Source organism: Mastigoproctus giganteus, chromosome 3 (assembly GCF_048544385.1).
Source record: "Mastigoproctus giganteus isolate SK-2022 chromosome 3, ASM4854438v1, whole genome shotgun sequence".
NCBI classification, from domain to species: domain Eukaryota; kingdom Metazoa; phylum Arthropoda; class Arachnida; order Uropygi; family Thelyphonidae; genus Mastigoproctus; species Mastigoproctus giganteus.
The window spans coordinates 77,448,365-77,472,412 of NC_143577.1; the positions used below are offsets into that span (position 1 = coordinate 77,448,365).

At 36.4% G+C, this 24,048-nt stretch overlaps 1 protein-coding gene across 2 annotated transcripts in view; it reads left to right on the top strand.

Moving 5' to 3' along the window:
• Nucleotides 1-24,048, top strand: part of LOC150088095 (MAP kinase-interacting serine/threonine-protein kinase 1-like) — a 183,230-nt gene that overhangs the window by 18,510 nt on the left and 140,672 nt on the right. Inside the window, exon 1 of one of the 2 annotated variants that reach the window (XM_090369337.1) lies at nt 21,658-22,048. The exons of the other annotated variant lie outside the window; for it this stretch is intronic. Within the exon in view, the coding sequence (XP_090225463.1) occupies nt 21,889-22,048 (160 nt within the window). The 5' untranslated portion in view covers nt 21,658-21,888. Of the gene's footprint in view, nt 1-21,657; nt 22,049-24,048 lie in introns of those variants that run through there. 2 annotated transcript variants of the gene reach the window in all.

Sequence of the window (24,048 nt, forward strand, 5' to 3'; positions counted from 1 at the left end):
CTATACACAGTTTTCAGATTTAATACTATGCACTTTGACATTGAGGATCAGGTTAGGACTATAAGTATAGTTCATCTGCAGTTAGAACTAGCGTAACCAGTGATGAAAAAGGTTTCTAGGGAGGAGAAATGTGTAGGAAAAGTTGTATTTAAATATAACACTGTGTTGTCTAAATTAAGGTTATTATGATGAAAGGAAAGTTACTGCATATGGTGACTCACCCTAGGTGTCTATTTTATTGCAATTACCCTGGAGAATGGGTCAAATGAGATAGTTTTTCTAGAACCAAATTTAAAAATAAAAATAAATGGAATGAATAGCATAAAAATAATGATTGAAAGGATGGTGGCCAAAAATTAAAGAAACTCATGGATGCCTAAAAGTCCTAAATGAAAAATATTCAGTTCTCCCTTAGGTAACTAATTTTCCCACTAGCTTAAAGAAAGCTGAATATGATTGGTTGTTGCAATTATTCTTTGCCATGTTTATTCAAACAATAAGATTTGTTCAGTAAGATAATAATGTTGATGATTCAGTGTCTGTAGTGAGTCCATTGTATTGTATTTTTTATGAAAGTTGTGTCAATCCATGCAAGATATAAATACCACAGCAACCATTAAAGAAAGACTTGGCAAATCAGCCTCGTTATTATTATTATTAGCCGTATGGTGCAAGGAAGACTGAGGCTTATGCTGCACCAGCCAAAAAAAAAAAATTTCTGAATTACCCAGAGAGAGAGAGAATCACCAAGAAAAAGAAGAATGATATTCAGCTCAGGACCCTGGGTGTGCCAAGCCCATACTCACCAGATGTAAGCCCCTGACTGCTAGATTGACCTGAAAAATATTAGTCGCCAAGCCGGATTTCTTAGCATGTTTTCCGAGCTCTTTGTGTTGTAATTTTTCAGTCATGCTGTGTGTCACTGAATTTCTTTCAGGAAAAATTCATTACATGTATATGCCAAACATCAGTGAAAACAGCTATCGTATCTACACAGAAGAATAACACTGAATAATAAATTTTGGATCGTATCTTGTTATGAGCATGAAAGTAAGTTATTTTTTTATTTATATGGCAGTAAGATGTAGCTACGAACATACCTGTATCAAACACGAGAACTTTTTGGCTTTGGGAGCATCCCTTTTCACCATCCAGCAGTAGTTGACTAACGTGGCAGAACTCCATTTGCTTTTGTATCTTTGTTCCATCGCTGCAATGTCTTGTTGGAAGTTCGGCAAGAAGAAACCCAGGTGTGAGTGTAAGAAACGCATCTTCAATGGCCTGTTGCACCCCAGTTTTTCGTAAGAAGTAATGAGATCTTCCACAAGCTGCTTGTAGTTGCCCGCTTTGCATTTCCTAGAAAACCAGTCGAAACATTTCGAAAAGCTTTTCACTCTGATTTCTCACTATCACTAAGGACACATTCAAACTGTTCATCTTTGAAAAGTTGCTTATTTGTAGACTAGTGAAAACTCCTGACTTATTCTTCTCTGTACTAAGTCTTGGGAATTTCTCTTGAAAAGCATGTGAATGCAGGACCATTCAATTCCAAAGCCTTCACAAAATTTTTCATGATCCCCAGTTTGATGTGGAGTGGTGTAAGCAAAACTTTATTTCAATCTACCAAAGGTTCAAATGCTATGTTCTTCATTCCAGATGTTAATGATATTTTTTTGAGGCCAACTCCTTTTCTCCTAATGCATATCCTTGGCACGACTATCCCACTCACAGAGAAAACAACAATACTTGGTGTAACCCGTTTGTAGCCCTAATAAAATGACAATTACCTTTAAATCACCACATATCTGCCACTCAGGGCCAGCTCGGGGGTATGTGGCACCCCTAGGCCAGTTTGGTTTTCAGCGCCTGATAATTTTTTTTTATTTAAAATTTTTAAGCTTTATAAATTTTACAAAAGGGACATGTCGTAATAGAACACATTTTAAAAATCTTACATAAAATTAAATTTACAAACTTTTATTTACAAAAGGTATATAACAACAATAAATTATTCGAAAACTAAACCCATAGACTGGAGATGTGCAAATGTAACCCCAATTCACAAAGGAGGATCAAAGGCTGACACAAGTAATTATAGACCTGTTAGTTTAACTTCTGTTCCAGGTAAATTAATGGAGGCACTGGTTAAAGAAGCACTGCAGGATCATCTAGACAAGAATTCAGTTATAGCTCAGACGCAGCATGGTTTTGTTAAGGGCAGGTCTTGCCTGACCAATTTGATTGGATACTATGATGTAGTCACAAAAGAACTGGATGCAGGGAATAACTTTGATATTATATATTTGGATCTTAGAAAGGCTTTTGATACTGTTGCACATGGAAGACTGCTGCACAAATTGGAGCAGTGTGGCATTGGAGGCAAATTGCTGCTATGGATAAGGGGATGGTTGAGTGGCAGAAGACAGAGAGTGGTAATCAATGGACACTGCTCAACGTGGACTAATGTTATTAGTGGAGTTCCTCAAGGTTCAGTGTTGGGTCCATTGTTGTTTTCGGTGTTTATGAATGATATTGATGATGGGATATCAAGTTTAATGTCTAAGTTTGCAGATGATACAAAGGTTGGCAGGGTCGTTAAGGACACTACTGACGCTATGCTGCTGCAACAGGATCTGGAAAGGTTGAACAGATGGGCTGAGAGGTGGCAAATGAAGTTTAACATTGACAAATGTAAAGTACTACATATGGATAACAGTAACCCCAGAGCAATGTATCAACTCTGCGGTACTACACTGACAGTGGTGGAGAATGAAAAGGACCTGGGGGTAATTGTGCAGGCAGATATGAAGTTCTCTGAGCAGTGCAGACGAGCTGCAAGAGTAGCTCATGGTGTCTTGTCAATGATATACAGGAATTTTTCTAGCAGGGATAAGGAGGTGATTATTCCCTTGTATAAGGCAATGGTTAGGCCACATCTTGAGTACTGTATACAGGTCTGGAGGCCTCATTTCAAGAAGGATGTAGAGCTGCTGGAACGGGTACAGAGAAGGGCAACAAGATTAGTAAATGGAACAAAGGGTTGCTCTTACGAAGAAAGGCTTAAGTTTTGCAAATTACAGAGTCTGGAGACTAGGCACCGGCGAGGTGATCTGATAGAGGTGTATAAGGCTTTGAATGGTTTGAGCATGCTCAATGCCAATGGGATTCTTCATCTTTCTCAGAATAATCACCTCAGAGGGCATAAATTCAAATTGAGGAAGGACAGATGTCGGATAGATGTGTGGAAATTTGCCTTTAGCCAGCGGGTGGTTGGTTGGTGGAACCGACTTCCATCACTTGTTGTTGAAGTTGATAGCCTAAACAAATTTAAAGCTCAACTGGACAGGTATTTCGAACGAACGGAGGGGTGAAATGGGAGAGGGTTTTTTTTTTTTTTTTTGGCTGATGGTGAATAAGCTTGCTTTCTTGCATCATATGCCTCTACTAATGCTAATGCTAATGCTAAAAAAATTCTTGAATAAAATATTTAAAATTATACTTATAAAATAGGTGTATAAACAATAATAAATGTAATAATTTTGCAAAAACAAAGCAAAAAAAAATCTTAAATAAAGTATATAAGCTGTGTCTATAAAGTATAAGAATAATTATTGAAAATCGTAGCAAAAAACAATTTTTTAACTAAATTAAAACTTTTCTGGCTTTTACTGTTGCAAAATTTATCAATTCTTCCATATCAAGTTATTTTAAAATATCTTGCTCAATCGATAATATTGTTAAACCGTCTAATCTTTCCTGACTCATAGTTGTTCTCAAATGAGTTTTAATAAATTTCAGTTTCGAAAAACTCCTTTCCGCGCTAGCCACAGAGAGAGGCAACGTTAGGAAAATGATAGCAATGAATAGGTTTGGTAAGGAAGATGTTAATTGCTGATCACAAATGAATTGGAGAATTTTTGCTGGTGACATTTCTTCATTCTAATATGAACAGTGAAGATATCTAATTTCGGTTATTTAATTTTTCTAGTTTATTGAATGCCCCAGACTGGTTCACAGTTGTAGCGTGATAAAACAGAGTTTGGTGAAAAAAGTAAAATAAGTGCCCCAAAAATAAAATTTTTGATCAAAGTGGAGCCCCATGCAATATGGTGCCTGGTACGAAAAATCAAATAGGCAAACCAAAAAAAAAAATGCTAAAAATGATGCCCCTTGCAATACGGCTTTTGGGGGGGCTCTGCTTGTACTACCAATGCTTCGACTCTGGTCCTCTTTAATACTATTACTTTTTTTACGATGTTGGTGCCCTAAAACTCTTGTGCCTAAGCCTAGAGCCGGCCCTGCTGCACTCATACTTCTGATAGTGTACACCTAAGATGATGTTCTCCATATTTGCATATGTTTCTTTTTTGTGGATGGCATACACAACAGGTATTGAAGGCAGCATATTTCCACTGTATAATAATACAGCCTTAAGGCTAATCGTAGAAGTGTCTATAAATAGTCACTATTCTTCAGGAACGTGCCTCATGTTCATTGCTGCCATTAGACCATCAACATCTTTACAAATAGTGAGTTCACCTTCTGTTTGATAGAATTTATCATAATCTTTATTTCAAGTATGAAATGTCACTTTCACAGAATGATTTAAAAGATTCCACTTTTGTAGCATCGAAGTCAAAAGCTCTGCCTTATTCTTTGGCAGTTCGAGATCCCTTTCTGTGATCTTATGTGGTTCAGAAGGATAAAGTTGTTTGGTATATCCCATGACGTAGATGGCTGCTGTACTTATTCATGTTCATCAGTGTCTTCATCTTCATTAGAGTGTACAACAAAATGGTTGGGTGGTTCAGGCATAGGTAGTACTTTGCCGTGAGGCACGGGATGAATTGCAGATGGTATATTTGGGTATATAACTGTCCACTTTTTCTTCATTGGATTCCATTTTCTAATAGGAGGCACCACACAGAAGTAAAAGTCTGTGACATCATTTGTTGGCTCCCTCCTTATGGCAACTGCGAAAGGTAAGTGTCTCTTTCCATTCACCCACACATTGAATTTTGATGAACAGGTAGTGCACATATATGTGGAGCCCAGTTCTTTTCCTGATTGCCTACTTTGTACCCAAAGTACAAGAAGTAGGCTTTTTTTTATGGCTCAAGTTAGCATTAGTAGAGGCATATGATGCAAGAAAGCAAGCTTATATAGCATCAGCCAAAAAAAAAAAAAAAAAAAACCCTTCCCATTTCACCCATCCATTAACTCCAAATGCTTGTCTAGTTCTGCCTTGAATTTATTTAAGCTGTCAACTTCTACAATGACAGATGGTTTGTTCCAGCAATCAACCTCCCACTGGCTAAAGAAATTTCTGCACATGTATTCTTCAACTGTTTTTCCTCAATTTAAAATTATGTCCCCTCAGGCAACTAATCCGGGCAAGAGGAAGAATCTCATCAGCATTGAGTCTGCTCAATCCGGGCAAGAGGAAGAATCTCATCAGCATTGAGTCTGCTCAAACCATTCAAGGCCTTATACACCTCAATCAGATCACCTCACAGGTGCCTAGTCTCCAGACACTGCAATTTGAGAACCTCAGTCTTTCTTTGTAAGAGCAACCCTTTATTCCATTCACCAATCTTGTTACCCTTCTCAGTACTTGTTCCAGCAGCTCTACATTCTTCCTAAAATGAGGCCTCCAGACCTGCATACAGTACTCAAGATGTGGCCTGACCATTTATCCCCTGATACAAGGGGGATAATCACCTCCTTATCCCTACTAGAAAAATTCCTGTATATCATTGACAAGACACCACGAGCTACTCTTGCAGACTGTCTGCACTGCTCAGAAAACTTCATATCTGCCTGCACAATTAGCATCGGGTACTTTTCATTCTCTACCACTGTCAGTGTGGTCCCACACAGATGATACGTTACTCTGGGGTTACTTGTTACCCATATACAGTACTTGACATTTGTCAATGTTAAACTTCAGTTGCGACCTCTCAGCCCATCTTCTCAACTCTTCTAGATTCTGTTGCAGCAGTGTACTGTCATTAACAACCTTGCCGACCTTCGTATCGTCTGCAAACTTAGACATTAAGCCTGATATACCATCATCAATATCATTGATAAATACAGAAAACAACAATGGACCCAACACTGAATCCCGTGGGACTTCACTAATAACATTAGTCCACGAAGAGCAGGGTCCATTGATTATTCCCAGGGGCTCACATCTGGTGAGTATGGGCTTGGCACATCCAGGGTCCTGAGTCTCTGAACTACCCAGAAACTTGTTTTCCAGACTACTGCTCATTCCAACAGAAGCAGTGCAAGAATCACTTTTGCCTCTGCCAGCGGCTACTGTTAATCTATTAGTCCGTGTCCCCCCCAAGCTAGTAGTTTTCCATCCCACCTAACACTGTCTTGATAGCATCAGCAAATATTCTTACACCTTTTCTATTTAAGTGTATCCCATCCCTGTAGAAGCAGTCTCTCATGATAACAAGTATAGACCATGCTTGTTAACAGGAAAGCCTTGCACAATCTCTCCAGGGCAAAATTGATTGACAAGGCTCTCATCATATACTCCCTCCTATCGTGTTTGGGCAGAATTGCAGACACTTTCAAATTCAGCCCTAACTTGTGGCTTTTTTTCAACATTGACCTGTACTTGTTAAGTAATTTTGCTGTTCTCCTACTCTTAATGTCATTAGTGGCAGTGTGTACAACAATATCACCTTTTGCACCTTTAAAAGATAATGATCTACATTGTCATCAACTTTTCCCTCTGGCAGACATACCCTGGTCCTGTTCCATCTAACCTTTTTGCATAATATATTCCCTGTTTCTGTGACAATAGAGTCACTGACAACAACTAGTTCCTGTGGGATCAGCGCATTCTGCCTTGGGGATTGCCACTGTGTTGCCTGATGATGAAGTGCAACGTGTTGTTCAAGTTCTCATAAAGGCCCATAACAACACTGAGTTGTCACCTAAATTCTTCACACTCCTTATGTTGAGCACACAGAAAGACATCCCCTTGGCAATATCATGTTCTGTTCTTGATATCTCCACAAACAATGAAACTAGCAGTACATTTCAAAAGGCTCTGATTCAGAGGATAACCACCACCCCTCAGTTCTCCCCTGAGCCACAGCACTCCCACTACCTTGAGCCTTTGCTTTGCTGCTCTGGTCTGAAGCATGATTTTGATTCATTACATTTAAAAATATTACACTAAAACATTAACTAAACTTATATCTCAATGCAGTAATAACACTATATATATATTGCATATCAAGTTTTACCTCCTACCAAGTTAAAGTTATATTAATTTTATATCTCCTATCAAGTTTAAGTTATAACATTACGTTTGTAAAATCTAAGTGGTTATCTCTCTCTGTACATTAAAAATGTTTTCCTCCTAGTTATATTTATTGGAGCCAATGGGAGAAGAGGGCGAGGCAATTATGGCACTACAAATGCAATTAATTATTGACAATTGCCTCCAATAACATTCATAAACCTCGTGCTTCACTGTCTAACATTTGATGTTCCATTGTAACCGTTTTTGTAGATTAATGAATATTGTATATTTGGAAATATTTGTATAGTTTGTAATGTAAATAGTTCAGTTAAATATTTTAGTCCTGCCCTTTTGGATGCAACAATATTCCTCATTCATTATGGAACCCAGAGCAAAGGCCTTTTCTAAGTGACCTATGTAAACACAGGTAAATAATTACATAGTGATATTTATTTGACCTTGAGAATGCTGCACACTACAAATCACAGGCACATAATTACATGGGTCATTTCCTGATTAGATATCAATCAGTTCGTTTCGACAGGTGTGTCTTTTACATAGAAAAGATTTGACCTACTCCGCATACATCTACATTTTACGCAGAAAAGTGTGTGCAGGGTGGGACAAAGCCTAGTATGTATTAAGTTAAAATGTTACGTTTGTAAAATCTAAGTAGTTATAATAACAATGAAAATTAATAAGGTTAATAAATTTAATTGATTATACTAGACTATACAATACTATACTTGACTAGACTATACAATACAATACTATACTAAACGTATGCAGTAATACATATTCCGCTATATAGTTTTGCGTTATACCTTGGCTATCAAGTTCAAGTTATACGCAAGGTATATTGGCTATCAAGTTCAAGTTAAAAAAGGGATGCTTTCTTGAAGCTAATGTGACTTCTCCACATATTTAATAGAAGTCATCCGAACTATTCACACAATTACAGGGCATGTTAATCTTACATGGCACAAATACTCTGCAAAAAGTAGGAATCTCACAGAGAACAACTGTTAACTGAGAACAAATTTCCCACTCAGTACCTAGCCATATTCGACGATTACTGCAACAGAGTTGAAGATGCATTTGAGGCGACAACTTATCCTGATGCAGAGCAAGGAGACAGTTGCCGATCACGTGATAAGAGTGTGGTAGAACTGCAATATTGCCATTCATTTTGTTGAGAGCCATAGTTGATAATGTAGGGTAACTCGCTAATATAAGACCCCAACTGTAATTTGAAAACGAGAGCCAATCGACAAATTTTAATGCGATTTTCATGTTCAGCAACATGAAATTAGTCGAGATTAGGTATTTTCGTTTTCATAATATTTTACTATATAATATTGGTGTAGATACACCATAGTTCACCCATAAATTTGAACTACATATGTAGTGTAAAAGTCATTGTTTTAATTGTATCTCATATTGTGGGTGCCTTTACAATGAGATAGCTGATATTGCACCACTTCAAATAAATAATGCTTCTCTAGTAGAGAAGACTGCTGTTATTTATTTTCAGTGGATACCACCACATTGTGGAAATAACTTCGCAACTGTGATGGCATGTTGCATTACCAGGGCACCTGCCCACTCACTGATGACAAAGCCAACTAGCTTTGAAACAATTGTCTGAGTGGTGGTATCCACTGAAAATAAATAACAATAGTGTTCTCTACTAGAGAAGCATTATTTATTTGAAGTAGTCCAATTACAGCTATCTTGTTGTGAAGGCACCCACAATATGAGATACAATTAAAACGATGCCTTTTACACTACATACGTAGTTCAAATTTATGGGTAAACTATGGTGTATCTACCTAAACCCATAAGAAATTATGCCTTGTGCATTTTGTCTTCTAATAATATTTTACATGTTGAGCAGTGTAATCTCTATATGCTCCTGTAAGATTAACATCATTATTTTCAGATACCTTAAAACAGAACAGAGAATTAATTTTAATTCTAAATTAAAAATTCATTTAATCCTAAAGCAAGTTTAACTTCCTATGGTTCCAGATTTTTCTGCCACTGTAGTATTTTTTATTTTTATTATTTATGAAATCTCAAAGAAAAATATTAGAACCTATGGTGCTTAGTATTGTGCGTGTTGAAGGCTGAGAAGACAGAAGATGCTTGTTGACATTACGATATAAAATTAGATACAATTAGACTTGAATGTCTGTAGATTGAATTTTTCGGGAATTTCATGTGAAGGAAGGTTTTTCCAGAGAACAGACGTAGAACGGATAATTGAGGAAGAGGAAAAGTCTGTCTTGTGAGTTTAGCACTGGAGAGTGAATGAACACTGACTAGTTGCAGCATGTGTTTGGACTAGTTTGGAAGAGAGTGGAGTAATTACAGATGCCAGTTCAGAAGGACAGTCGTGCTAATAAGTAATGAAAAGTAATGCCGATAATGAAAAAGAAAAACCCAGTTTTTTTTTATTGGAAGCAATATTTTTGATGTCCTTATGCTGAGAGAGAGATTAGAAGTCAGGGTGATGTCTGATAGAGATATTGATCTTATCTTAGGATTATGATAGTCATTGTAGATGAGCATAGGAGCAGTAGGCCTTTTTTTGAAGCATAAGCTAGAACTGAGTTTTATAAGGATTGAAGTTAAAAAGTTTTCTTCCCCCCACTGGAGAATTACCTAGAGATCAGTATTTAAACAAGGAATTGGCAATGTATGTTTGAGAAGTTGTGCAACAAAAGGTTTCTCAAAACTTGAAGGTGGAATGTAGTGTGCTTTGATCAGCAAAACTTTGGAATGGATTTCCAGTTGATGGAAGATGGTCATAATAGGGAGGAAAAGAGTAGGAGAAAAAAACGGCACCTTGAGAGAGACACCAAAATGGCAGGTGAGCTGTCAGAAAACAGTTGGCAATCCACTAAGATGGATACTTATTTAGAACAGTGTTACACCAAACATGATCAAAAGACTTAGAAATGTAAAGAGTAACTTCTTTAGATTTACCAAATTTTTCCATCTAACTTGTCCAAAGATAAGTAACATACTTCAGAATATCACTAGTGGTGCGACATTGATGGAAATCTGATTGGCAGTCCTTGATCAGTTGAAAGGTTTTGAGTATCTCAGTAATACAGGATCATGGGCATTAGGAGGCAATGGGGATGGATTTTATTATTTTATACCTTTGCTACATAGATATTGGTTTTTCATATTGGAAGTTAGGTAAAATATTAAGATAAGCAGTGAACACCACCTGCTGGAGCAGCAGGGAGGCAGTATCCTACATCAAGACAAAGTCCAGATGTCAGCAGTACAATCTGCAAAGAGCAGAAAATCCGCGGAGCAGGAAAGTGGCACAAAGAGCAAAAAAATCCAGACTAGATTTCCAGCAGAGCAGCGAGGTGGCTGATGGAGATATATCAACCAATCCAACCTAGATGACAACTTGCAACTAGGTCAGCAAGGTAGAGAAGATAGCTCTACCCTTTTGTACTCGTTCACAGGAAGATCCCACAGCAGCAGCGTTTCCCTCCAGAAACTGGGTCATCAGATGGTGCAAAGAGTTTTGGGCACAGTAGTGTAGTGGCACATGGCACCACAGGAGAATTCCTCTCAGATAAGTAAAGAATGCTCTGAGGAGCACAGGAAAAGGTTCCAGTCTGAGTAAAGGAGTAGTCAATAGTCAAATCTGCCATATAGTACCTGTGGCAGTAGCAATGTCAAGCAGGGCTATATACTCTTGAGTGAAGTAGCTAGCTCTCAGTGAGCTGTCTAAACTGTCACTGGTGTTATCACTGGTTGATGAAAAGGACAACTATTGACATTTGTCATGAAGGCATTTGGAGCATCTGTAAATGAAATGAAGTTGTAGTCTTTATGAAAAGTGCCTGGTCTGGAAATACAAGATATAGCAATGTCATAGTGTGGAGATCAAATCCAGTGAAGAATCTAAGATATGGAGCTTGAAGCAGAGGCCATAGCTAGAAAGTGACATCCTCAATTGGTAAGCAAGGGGACTTGCAGCTAGAGGTGTAAACTTTCAAGTATCTACTTGAACAGCAGATGGAGGTAGTTGTGTTTTGCTGATTTGGTACTTGCACTTCTTTGAATTATCTATTGACAAATAGCATAAAGACATCAAAGGCTTTCTTGGTATTTCCTGATGAGGTCGCATTCTGGGGTTAAAGATGTCTTGTTGAGGAGTGCATGAGATCTGCCTTGAGATTGAGATATATGGGCATTTGTGCAAGATGTGGGTCCAGGTCTCCTCCTTGTTACATATGCAAAGTGTGTTTTCTTGGTGTGCCAAAGTGATGTAATTTATTGAAGGAGCTATGGCCGGTAAGAAGAAAAGTTGTCTGGAGATTTTGTTTAAACCATTCAATGGTAGGTTTGTTAAAGGTTTTCACTGTCAGAAAGAATTTGTGAGTTATACTGTCCTTAGAGCAAATGTTTCAATTCTATTGCCATCGAGTAACAAAGATGTCCATATTCTCTTCTTCCCCAGGCAAATGTCGGTGTTCACTTATGTGCTGATGTCAACATAAGTTGCAATTTCATTTTTCTTTATGAAGTGGGCCAGGCCACAATAGGCAAGATACAAATGTAACTGGAATTTCCTAGTAAGAACATGAAGGGCTGCTTTAAAGGTAGTATGGCAGGCCGTTGAATTTTTTTTTTTTTTTTTTTTTACTTTCACTCACATGTTCTGCACTCTTGTGTAGCTGAAAAACTTCTTTTTTTTTTTTTTTGCATAATGGGATTTTTTATTTTTACCCTTCTCTTGAGTGGACCCCCAGAGGAACCTGGCCCACCTTTTTGCAACATCAAGTGGGTCAGAGTCTCGAATTGAGACAGTAAGAGCTCCATTAGGACTGGCTCACCTTCCCATGGTGTGGACGAGTACCCAGAATCATCTCTCCAGGTGACTGGTGCTTCTGAATAGCCAAGAGGTCAGAACTGAATACACACAGTACACACAAACCTACACCAACACATTTCTGGCCCTTTACAGTTGATTCTGTTCTTCACAGAGTTACAAGGCAGAGTTGAACTAATGTTCTAGGAGCTGCCCCTTGCAAAAACATGTCCACCATGTTGAAAGTTGAAGGGATATCAAATGCTGAAAGCTGAGCAGTTGGTTGGCAAGCTGGATGTTGTTGACTCGGTGATACTGCACATCTGCACCATATGTAATGATAGGAATATAGACAGTGTTGTAGAGCAGCTGTAGTGTCCTTCCTTTCAACCTCCAGTCTCTTTTAGTAACTCCAGCAAACAGAATAATGTAATTTTTAGACTTTTCTTTTAGGAATTGTACATGTGAGAGAAACAGGTATGACCAAGGTATTTCAGTGCCCCAGGTAGAAAGATTTTGGCACCCTTTACTAAGGATATATATATACATATATTTTTTTGCCTCACTGTTCTTTTGTTTTTGGCACCCCCGGGCAAGGGTTCTGCTAGCCCGTACCTTAATCCAGCACTGGGGAGAAAAAGACTGCCAATTGTCTACACTGGTGTTCAAAGAAAGTGCATCACCTCCTAAAATTGTAATTGTTGTCCAAATAACATAATTATATGGCAATATTTCTTACAGATTGCATCAGATAAGATTGACACACGGAGGTAATGACATAATATTGCATCAGCTGTTACTTTCAGCTATATAAGCAAGCTCTGTGCAAGAGTTGCAGTCATTCCTTGCTTGTGTCAGGATGGTGAGTTACGTGCAGTTGACACCACGAAGAAAGAATGCTAGTGTTGCTTTACATGAGGAAGGACGTTCTTCCTGTCATATTGCTTATAGTGTCTTTTAATCAGTCGACAGTGAGTAGATTTCTTTCCAAACTCAAGAATACTGGATCTGCTGATGGGAAAAAAGGAACCAAATGCTTGTTATTTGGGTTTTTTTTTTTTTTTGGTTTTTAGGAGCATTAGCAACTAAGGCCATATTGCTCCGGGGATATGCGGTTGTCATTCCCTGACCTTTCCGCATCCTCCGTATTTGGTGGTGATGGGCTCAAACCCCGGTTTAATCAAGAAACGTGTGCTACACACTGTTGCTCCTTCCCACCTGGCTACGGAGGCGCCTGAACCAAATGCAAACAAGTCTCTACGCCAAAACAGGACCTTGTTTTGAATCACTTATGCCTTAAAAATCATAAAGCTTCTTCGTCTGAGCTGAAAAGAGAATGGGAAGAACATACAGGAGTGGTAGTAAGTGCAGTAACAGTCAGAAGATGCCTCTTCAAAAATGGACTTGTAGCCCGTCGTCCTAAGAGAAGCCCCTCCACACAAAAAAAAAAAAAAAAAATGAAAAAGTATTTATTTGGTGTAAGGAGCATGTCAAATGGACCACCAAGCAGTGGAAGTCAGTTATTTTCTTGGATGAGAAGAAATTCAACCTGCATGGCTCTGATGGGAGACAAACGATTCGCCGTAGAGGTGGTGAAGAATACCATCCAGACTGTATGGTGTCTACAGTGAAATTTCCTACCAGCCAAATGATATGGGGTGCATTTCGTATCATGGAGTAGGTCACCTGCAGTTTATGAAAGGTTCCGTAAATGCCAATGGATACCTTGCCGTATTGGAAGGCAAATTGCTGCCAACCATTAGAGACCATTTCAACCTGCCAAGTAACTGCATCTTTCAGGACAAATCTGCTCGTTGTCATCGGGTGAAAAGTGTAAGTAGGCACTTCTGTAGCTACTTTAACTTCATTTCTGCATTAGAGGTTCAACAGTAATGTGTTTACATTTGTTACAGTTGAAAAAATGGTTGGAAGAATGATCCATTACAACTATTAGCTGGCCAGGAAACAGCCTAGACCTGAATCCTATAAAGAACTGTTGGCATCATGTGGAATCTGCAGTTGCCAGAAAGAAACCAAAGACTCTTCTTGAACTTCAGGAAGCCATAATTCGTGTTTGGAACCAGGAAATATTGGTTGATTATCTTCAGAAATCGATCTTGTCGATGTCTCTACGGTGTGCTGCTGTCATCAGGGCCAGAGGCAGTTCAACTAAATATTATTTTGCACCTGGTGAACTTTTCATTTTGTTTTCCATTTAAAATGATAAACCGAAGCAAATTGAGGGCTTCTGATAACATTTCAGCCGTAATTGTCATGTTTACCAAAACTGTTGTATAAAGGTTGCAAATGCTCATTTTGGAATATTTTGAGAGCACCTGTCAAATATTACTTAGCTTTGCCTTAATTATTAATAAATATCTTTTGTTTATATTTCTATTTGTGATGCTACTCATTAATGTAACATACCATTGCGAAAAAGGATTAGAAATGTGAAATTCCTATGTGATGCACTTTCTTCGAACACCAGTGTAGATCCAGGTGTTTAATGGTGCAGCGATTGACAATGGTTTTGCCATGAAGCTGGATGATGGACATCCTATGGATATTAAATTTGCCCTTTAGCATAAGGGCACTACGTTTGTCAGTGGAGATGATCAACTTATTGATCTCATTGACCCTCGTTTCATTGACTGCTTTGCTGGACCCATATATGGTGATAACCAGATCATCAGCATAAGGTTACATAGTTGTGTTGGAGGAGTGAATCAGCCGTTCATCGAGCACAGTATTCCAAACAATGGGGCTGATAATTGATACCTGTTGGCAGGGATCAATTATCAGCCACTGGTTGGAAATTTGGCATTTTTTTATGTATGGACAGCTTACCAGAAGAGAAGTAGCTATGGAAGTGTTACAGATTTTCTTGGAGCACTCAACAGTAGTCAATGTTCCATCATTTTCTGTTTACCAGCTCGCACAAGGCAGGCAACCGACATTCACCACAATCGTCAATGAGGCTTGGGTATCTGCCACTGGCCCAGTGACTGCTGCTCTGTCTACCTTTGGAACACCCTAACCACAGCACTCCATGACCTTTTTTTTTGTTACTATTCTCAAAAAAAAAAAAATTATCACATTATATTCTAATTTATTTTGGAAAAGAAACAAAACTTGAAGGGGTTATCAATTTTACAAAAAAAAAATTCATAAAATTGACAACAAAAAATATACATTCATCTCTACTGATATTCAAATGTGGATCATGCAGTTAATCATAAATGTTATGCTTATGCAAATTAAATTAAAAAAATAGATTGAAAAAAATATAGATTTAAAAAATTAAAAATATACAGATTGTTAATGTCATCTGTGTGGCCAAAGATAACATTCATAAGCTATATTATGCAATCATACTCTGGCATGGTTGGTTTCAGGGCTCTACCTTTTGTTATAACTGTTTAAATCATTTAACAAATGTGTGGTAAGGCCTACTTATGCAACATCAGCCAAAAAAAAAAAAAAAAAAAAAAAAAAACCTATCCACTTCATCCATCCATCCCCTATAATGATTTGTCTAATTTTTCCTTGAACTATCCACTTCCACAACACCAGAAGTTTTTTTCAACAATAAATCATTCCCTGGCCAAAAGAAAATTTTTGCACTTCTAACCTGTATCCATCCATTATCAGTTTATGTTCCCTTGTGTGTTGTCTGAGAAAGAGTAAGGATGCCATCAACATTTAGTTTACTCAATCTATTTAAATCCCCAACCACTTTAATCAGGGCTCATCACAGGTTTCTAACTTCCAAGCACTGCAATTTGCAGACCCAAGTCTTTCATTGTAAAAGTTCCTTTTCATTGACTAATCTTGTTGTTCCCTGCATCCATTCCAACAGATCCACATTCTTCCTGTTTCATTTGATTGCAATGCCACATTCATGTAGCATTTCCATAAAAAAAATAAATGATTAAAAAAAATATCTTCATGCCCCTCCACACTAACTTAAAGAAAAAAAAAAAAAAACATTTTATTTGAAATATATTCAAGATTTGGGTGGGAGGGAATAAAAATCATTATTATGTAATGACCATGAATAAATAGTGCAATCATAAAAACTATTAGAAAGTTAAAACATCTATTCCTTGTTGAATGGTGACCCAATGTTGCACTGGTACAGTATTTAAAATTCTTAGGGGAGGCAGTTATTGTTTGACTAGTAATGTAAAAGTGCCCACTATTTTGCCATTTTGAACATTTGAACCTTGTTGATATACATTTAAGTTAGTTGCAACATTCATAATTTTCCATAAATTATGGCCAGGAATAATACGAATTGCAGTTTTGTTATAATGCAAGAATGTCAAATGTTTATATGACTAAGGAGAAGATACTTTTATTGATGATTTTGCTTTCAAATCTTGAACAGGATGTGTACCACAGTATAGTTAAGAAAGAGGATGCCTTGTGCAGAGCAGGAATGGAACTGGGTATATTATTAAAGTGATAAAAACTAATAAATAAATATTTTTTTTGTTTATATTCTGGGACAACCACATAAAGGTGTCATTATGTAACTGGGATTTTTGGTGCTTACGGCAAAATATCAGAAATCCAACTTTGCTTTTCATTAATTTTTATTAAATTATTATTAATAATTAAATAATGTAATAAAAAATTATAGTTAAATTAAAAAATAATTATTTTGTTATTATTCAAAAGCCTCTCAATTTTATAATAACTGAATTAGGTAATAGTAATAGTTGTATTTTAGAAGAAATTATAAAATATTTATTTTTTTAACTAATTCGATACCAAGACTGTTTCTTGGAACCTGTGACACGAGCACCTATTGCTGGAATCAAATGTGCCATATCCTAGTTATGTACTGATTATAAATAAAGTATGCTTTTTGCATTTTTCATTAATCACATCAGTTTATTAGTGCATTTGCACATATATATATATATATATATATATATATATGTATGTATGTATGTATGCACGCATGTATGCACGCACTTGTCTTTGCCGTGTCTGTGCTTCCATCCGTTTGTCAATCCCCACATAACAGAGGGACTACAAGTGAACATATTTTTATAAAATTTTATATTTGGGCCTTAAAAATATTTTTTGAGCCATTCCAAATTTCATTAAAATTGGACCAATAGAAATCTAGCAATTATTTTTTTTCTTTTTTCCATACAATTTGTGTGGAAAAGAGAAATTCCTAGATTAAGTGTAATTTTAATGCAGTATTGTTAACTTTAGACAGTCCATAAATACTTTGCATGTATTTTTATGTAAGACTCGTGAATGTGGTGTCACTTATGAAGAGATATATATAGAGACTTAAAAAAAAAAAAAAAGAGTATATATGGGAAGAGAATAATAAATATCATACAGTGGTAATCAAATTGAACTGCTAACTTTAGAGAATGTAAAACTAGTTTTTATTAAGTGCTCAATAAAGTTATAATTAACTTTATAGAGCACTTAATAATTAACTGATAAGGGATAACTGTATTTACTTTTCATTTCTATTAATTAGAAAATGAAAAATATAATTCAATAACATTAAGGGAAAAAATATTGAACACATGTGAAATGTAAAGCACTGTGCACATTAACTAATTATTATAATTTATTTCATTAGTTTATTATTAATTTTATGAAATAATTTAAAATACACCCTTTATTTTATCATTCCATGTTATTAAAGTTGACTGATTACAGCATGTAACAAAAAAAATGTTTATGTTTAACTGTTTCTTATATACATTTTGTGGTCTGAATCCAATAGTGTCCTTGGTTTTTCTCTAGTGTCAGTTGACGGCTTTATGTTTTTGCAACATTTATATGTACTGTATTACATAGGTGCATACCAATAATGTGATATACAAAAGCCTGTAGTATTCATATAATATATATATATATAATTTTTTTTTGCAGTATGCTATGGCTACTAAATGGAGGTGTAACTTATTTCCAGATTCATTATGATTGTACATTATGTTTGTAGATATTATATTGGGTCAGAGCAGGTGAGCATAAAATTGTTGATGGTACCAGAGATTCATTATCCATTTCTGAAGACCCCTCTCTGGAAGGAAGGTGGATTAGGAATTGGCAAGTCTTCATTATGTCGTGCCAGAGCAATAGAGAAGAGTTTTCAGAACTGTATGGTGAATTTGATGAAAGGGATAATTGGGATTGCACCTCATAAGCATGTTCAACTAAAGTGCCATATTTCCATAATCAGCAAGAATTGGATGACTTTGTGAGGAACTTGGGTCTAACCAAATGTAGCACAGAGCTCTTAACATCTCATTTAAAGGAATGAAATCTACTGGATCCCAGCAGCAAGACGTCCACATACAGAAAGACGTTATTTATGCATGTTTTTACACTTTTGCAGAATCCCCGTGCTATTATTTTGCTTTGGTCAGTCTTTGTGAAGAAATTGGAATTAGTAAAAATCTAAAGAGTGACATTCATTTTGTGGACAGTTTCAGTAAAAGTTTGAAAGCTTGTTGCTTTATAATAGCAATATGCATCCATTTATTTTTATTGTGCACTCTATTGATATTAAAGGCTAAGGAAATGTGGAGCATGTGTTAGAGATGATCAAGTATCACAAATATAAATTTGCATGTCAAGATGCTTGGGTTCCTTCTGGGTTTGCAAGGTGGTTTCATTAAGTTTCTTTGCTTCTCGATCAGTAGGGCAATAGAACAGGAGACAAGCATTCCATTCCAGCAGACTGTTCTCTTCTATAGAACTATGGGAGAGGAGAATGGTCTGCTTAAAATGAGTTGCAACCCAGCACATGCAATGTAGTAAATAGTACCTTGGTTCCAAGAAACAGTCTTGCTTCCAGCACTCCATATCAAGCTGAGACTGATCAAACAATTTGTTAAAGGATTAGATCCTCAGGATAGCACTTTTAAGCATATACAGTATGATGGGTTTCCAAAATTGTCTGATGAAAAAGTGAAAGGTGGCATATTTATTGATCTACCAGTTAAGTATATCTTGGTTTCACAAGAACTGGAAGACAAACTGTCAGAGCAAATTGCCTGTCAGTCGTTCTGTCTTGTTAACATTAAAAGTGAAAATGACTAAGAATTGGTTGACAAGTTGATTGAAAATTGCAGAAAAATGGGATGCAGAATGTCTATCAAGCTCCATTACTTGCAGCATCACCCAGACATTTTTTCAGATGAAATCTGAGTGACAAAAGCCATGAAGAGCATGGAAGGAGATGCTATACAGTCAATGAAGAAAAGGTACAAAGGACAGTGAGATTGAAAATGTGATGAGCAACTATATCTGATTCTTGGTTTGGGGTGCTCATACTGGCCAAAAAAGACAGACATCCAAATGTATATTTTTAAAGAAATTTTTTTGATTAAACCAAGGTGGAGGATTTTACCTTTTGAAAACTAGCATTTAGTTGTCAAATTCTGCCAGCATGTAGAGGCATGCTGACTCGGATGACTTTTTCTATGTCATTTCCCTGTTTGGCTAGTGTCATCAAGAACATTATACACTGAGTAAAATTTAATTCACATTTTTGCGTATCTATTGAGGACATTCAGCATAACAGTTCCTGTTTTGTATATATTGTTAATTTTATTAATTATTTCTAGTCATTTTCTGATTAATTACAATGTCTTTTCATTATTTAATGTGTTATCTTATTCATGTACTGTATTGTAACAAAAGTATTATTTATTAACTTTTGATGCACCCTTTAGCATTCTATATTTTAGAGTGATTTGTATTTGGATAAATTGAATAAATAAACCTTATGCAAACACATCCATGCCCTTCTGGCTAGCATAGTTTCCCCCCCCATCCCCTGACTGAGTTTCTCACACAAGGGTTGCATAGATTTTCTCCTGGAAGTCCTTTTTTATCCACAAGGAAACTGATCATATGAAACATTGCAATTTACAGACGCCTCGTGTCCATAGCTACTTGGCGTTAATTCTGACAGTCTAGCTACACACAATGATCACTTTTCAAGTTTTGGAAAATAAGCTAAAAAGGCAAACTAAAAAGTGAAGTCAACAGTTTTATTTCTAAACTGTAACTTTGAAAGTATAATAAGGCTCTGATTTTTTGGTAATATCCACCCTACGTCATAGCATCTCAGCTTCCACCTGTGATTGCAGCTTGTTATTCTGACGGAACGCGTGTCGCTCGTTCTATATTCTGTCTGTATGCGGTAAATTTACGATGTACTTCCACTAGTTTAGAAAGAATTTAAAAAGTTTTTTTTTTGTTTAAATTCCTTTAATCTTTTTATTTTTAATTTCTGTTTGTTCATCTCTATGCTGGAAACTTAAATTTGCTATTCAGAGCTTACTTGCCAGATTGTCCCCCCCCCTCCCCTCAGCGAGAAAATTTATTATTATTTTTAAAAAATTGTAGTTATAGTTCATTTTAATTTCCTATGCTTATAGCAGCGATATTTTTGTCACTGCTCCAAATAAAGTAAAAAAAAAAAAAAAAAAAAAATAGGGATTCATATAATGAAATACACAACGCGCGGTGCATGAGTGTATGTATGCATGCAACAAATGTAGAAAGGGACGTGTGTATATATTGCCTTGATAATACTGTTATTATTAATTAATATGTCATTTTGGATTTTATTATTAATAGGTAGTCCTTTACATACTTATTACACTTCATAAAACTGCAGGGAACAAAATAGTGCTTCTGCTGTAAGCAAAGGAAATTTAAAATAAAAACATTAAAAAAATATAAAAAAAAACTATAGTCTTTTCCGAATTACTGAAAGTATGTCATAAATTCCCAGCATATGGAACAAAGCGCAAGCACCTTCAAGGTTGGAATCGCTTGTCACAGGTCAGATTTAAAGTGCTCCAATCCTGTTACTCTAAAGTAAAGGATTATCTTTTTTTTTGTTTTTTTTTTTTAGGAAGAAGCTGTGCAGTGTTTACCTTTTAGTGTACATTTTAATTTTGAGACATAAGTCAGAATATAATTGATTTGATAAAGGGCCGGATTAAGGTACGGGCGTTCAGGGACCTTGCCCCGGAATGCCGTTCTTTAAGGGGCGCCAAAAACAAAAGAACAATGAAGCAGAAAAAAAAAATATATATCCTTAATAAATTTCTCTGCCCGGGGCGCCGAAATTTACCTTAGTCCGGCGCTGATTTGATAATCTTGAAGTAGCATCTGTGATTACTGCTACCCTTATACACCGATAAAAAAAAAAAAAATTAACGACTCAACTGGGCGCAGTATATCATAAAAATGTTACAATGAAGTTGCATTCCACTTTGTAGTTATACTGAGTATAAAATGAATCTTTAATCTTTCTGATTTGCGCATATTCTGGCTAAGTAAACTGTTCGGTCGATTCTTTATTTATCGGAACATCCAATCTTCTCTTACATCCCCTCAAATTAGAGTGGTATGCCTCCAAGTCGCGCCATCGGAACACGTGAATGGATGACCAGTGCGGATTATTTATAAACAAGTAACCACGTGGTTCGTCGTTTTCTAGTACATTCTGAACATGCGCAAATGCTGGAATTGTGTATAAGCGAGAGAGAAAGAAGCGTGTTTTGTTTAGTGAGAACTGGGGATGATGGCTGTGATGTAGTTTGAGAGCGAGTGCGAAGGCAGCTTTGCTGTATTTGGGAGATTAGGGTTGTAATATCGGAAAGCTGTGTCCAGTGGGTTGCTAAAAGATGTGTTAAAAAGAATCATCACTGTTTGATTAAGCAATCATTTACCGTTTTAAAATTTAAACTTGTAAACTTTAATCTTTACTATGAAACAGGAGGGATTTGCATCTAATGCACGGGGTTTTCAAGGTGGTATCCAGTCAACGAACTTCAGGGAGAGTCCGGATGACTTAGATCCGATTTTGCTGTTAGATACACCGCAGGACACGCCTGTTGGTACTCCTATATCTGATATCATGACTGCAGGTTTGTTTTTAACTGTTCGAAGTTCTTCATTAAATTCATTAGTAGATTATCAGTATTAGATCATTAATTACAACGACAAGGCATAATGTACTCTCCGAACAAGTATGAAACAATGCGTTTACAGTATAATAGCAGTAGCATGTAAACAGTATATATAAAAAACGTAAATAATTTGAATGTAAAACTAGGTGATTACTTTATTTACCGAGGAAGTCCTTTTTCACGTGTAATTATTAAATCGAATGTTACATTGATTATTCAAAATGACAACCAGTTAGTCTAGTTATAAGCAAAATCGGCGTTGAGATTGAGCTTCCTCGTTTTAACCGAAATTTCCAGATGCGCATCACATTTTATAAAGTTCAGCTGATAGAATTGTAGCTTCGCATTTTCTTTTTGTTCACGTTGGTAATTGTTATCGAGTTAATTTCTGTGCCTTGATGAAATATGTTGGTCTCCCTTGTTTTTGTACAATGTTCAAAACTGTTCTGGGAGTACATAGTGGTATTTCGTTAATTTATGGTTTGCGCGTTATTTTAGATCAAAGCCCAACGTGCAACAATACCATTATGTGCGTATACGAGTCAATTTAACTTTGTTAATAATTCAGGCCCTTTGTTTTTTTTATCTTACAGGGGGTTCGAAATATATGCATTTCGTACACGACTTTCAGCTTAGAGTGAAAAAAAGGAAACTAAAATTGCCGAAATGAATGCAGTTACCTTTCGTAATTAAACCGCCGCTTGCATCAGACTGTGACTATACTCTTCTACCTACACATACCCTTCTCTGCTTCCGGTTTGTTTAAAGCAGTTCATCAAGGTTATTCCTTATGGAAATTTCCATTACATTTGCCAGTGCTTCACCTCGAGAATATTACCCACAAAGTGCACTATTTTGGCACGGAAGGACGCTGTTAAATTCTGGGTGAAAGCGAACATGTGAAAAGATTAACACCGTCTTCACGTGAAAGCTTCATTATGGAGGATGTACGAAATTTGGTGCAATGTTTCAAGTGCATTACGTTATTATAGTGGCAGGCGGGCAGTAAATGAATTTTACCCTGGATGAGTAATATGAGTGTCTGCATCCCAGACTTGATTTACATATAAGGAGATATTGAAAAAATAAATATGTTCATTTTAAAATTGAGATGATTTATTAGAAGGGGTACCCCATCGTAAGTGTTAACCAATAAATTTTCAATCATTCTAAATTTTTTTACGCGCACTTTTATATCCTTTTAAAGAAAACAGAAACCTACAAGAGACAAGTTAAAGCTGAAATTTGTAAGCATTATTTCTATATACAACATAATTTTGTGGTCACCACAACTAATTGCTTAATCTAGATCTTATCCAGAGCATCCTTATGAGCCATGGCTCTGGGACACAAAAACTTACCTGAGAACTGCTTTTATATTATGTAGAGCATTTACATAATGTGGTGTGTGAGTATACCCTAATAGTGTTATAAAAGTCAAGGACAGTTTGTTTGTATTATAGTATACCCCAAAATTAAATTTCCAATTTCCCTGATTGTGCTCACATCTCATATTACTCATTCAGAGGTTAACAAAATTTAAAGTGGCGCCTCCGTAGGCAGGAGCAGCAGTGCCTAGCATACGCTTCTTGATTAGACCGGGGTTCGAGCCTGTGCCCACCAAATACGGAGGATGTGGAAAGGTCAGGGAATGACCACCGCATATCCCACTGGAGCAATATGGCCGTAGCTGCTAATGCTCCAAATAACAAACAAACAAACAAAAATTTAAAATGTATTTGTTTTTCTTTTGATTGAATGACTCCTGTCAGGGGGCAGTCAAGCTGAAGAGAAAAACAAATTGTTACTGTTACTGTACCAACAACCTGTATAAATTATAAACAGTACTAAAAGACCATCATATTAGTGCTACTTTGTACTTTTTCAGTTAAAAAAATAAAAATAAATCAATTATATAAACAGTAGAAGAAAAAGTTTAGAATAATTACCAGGAAGTC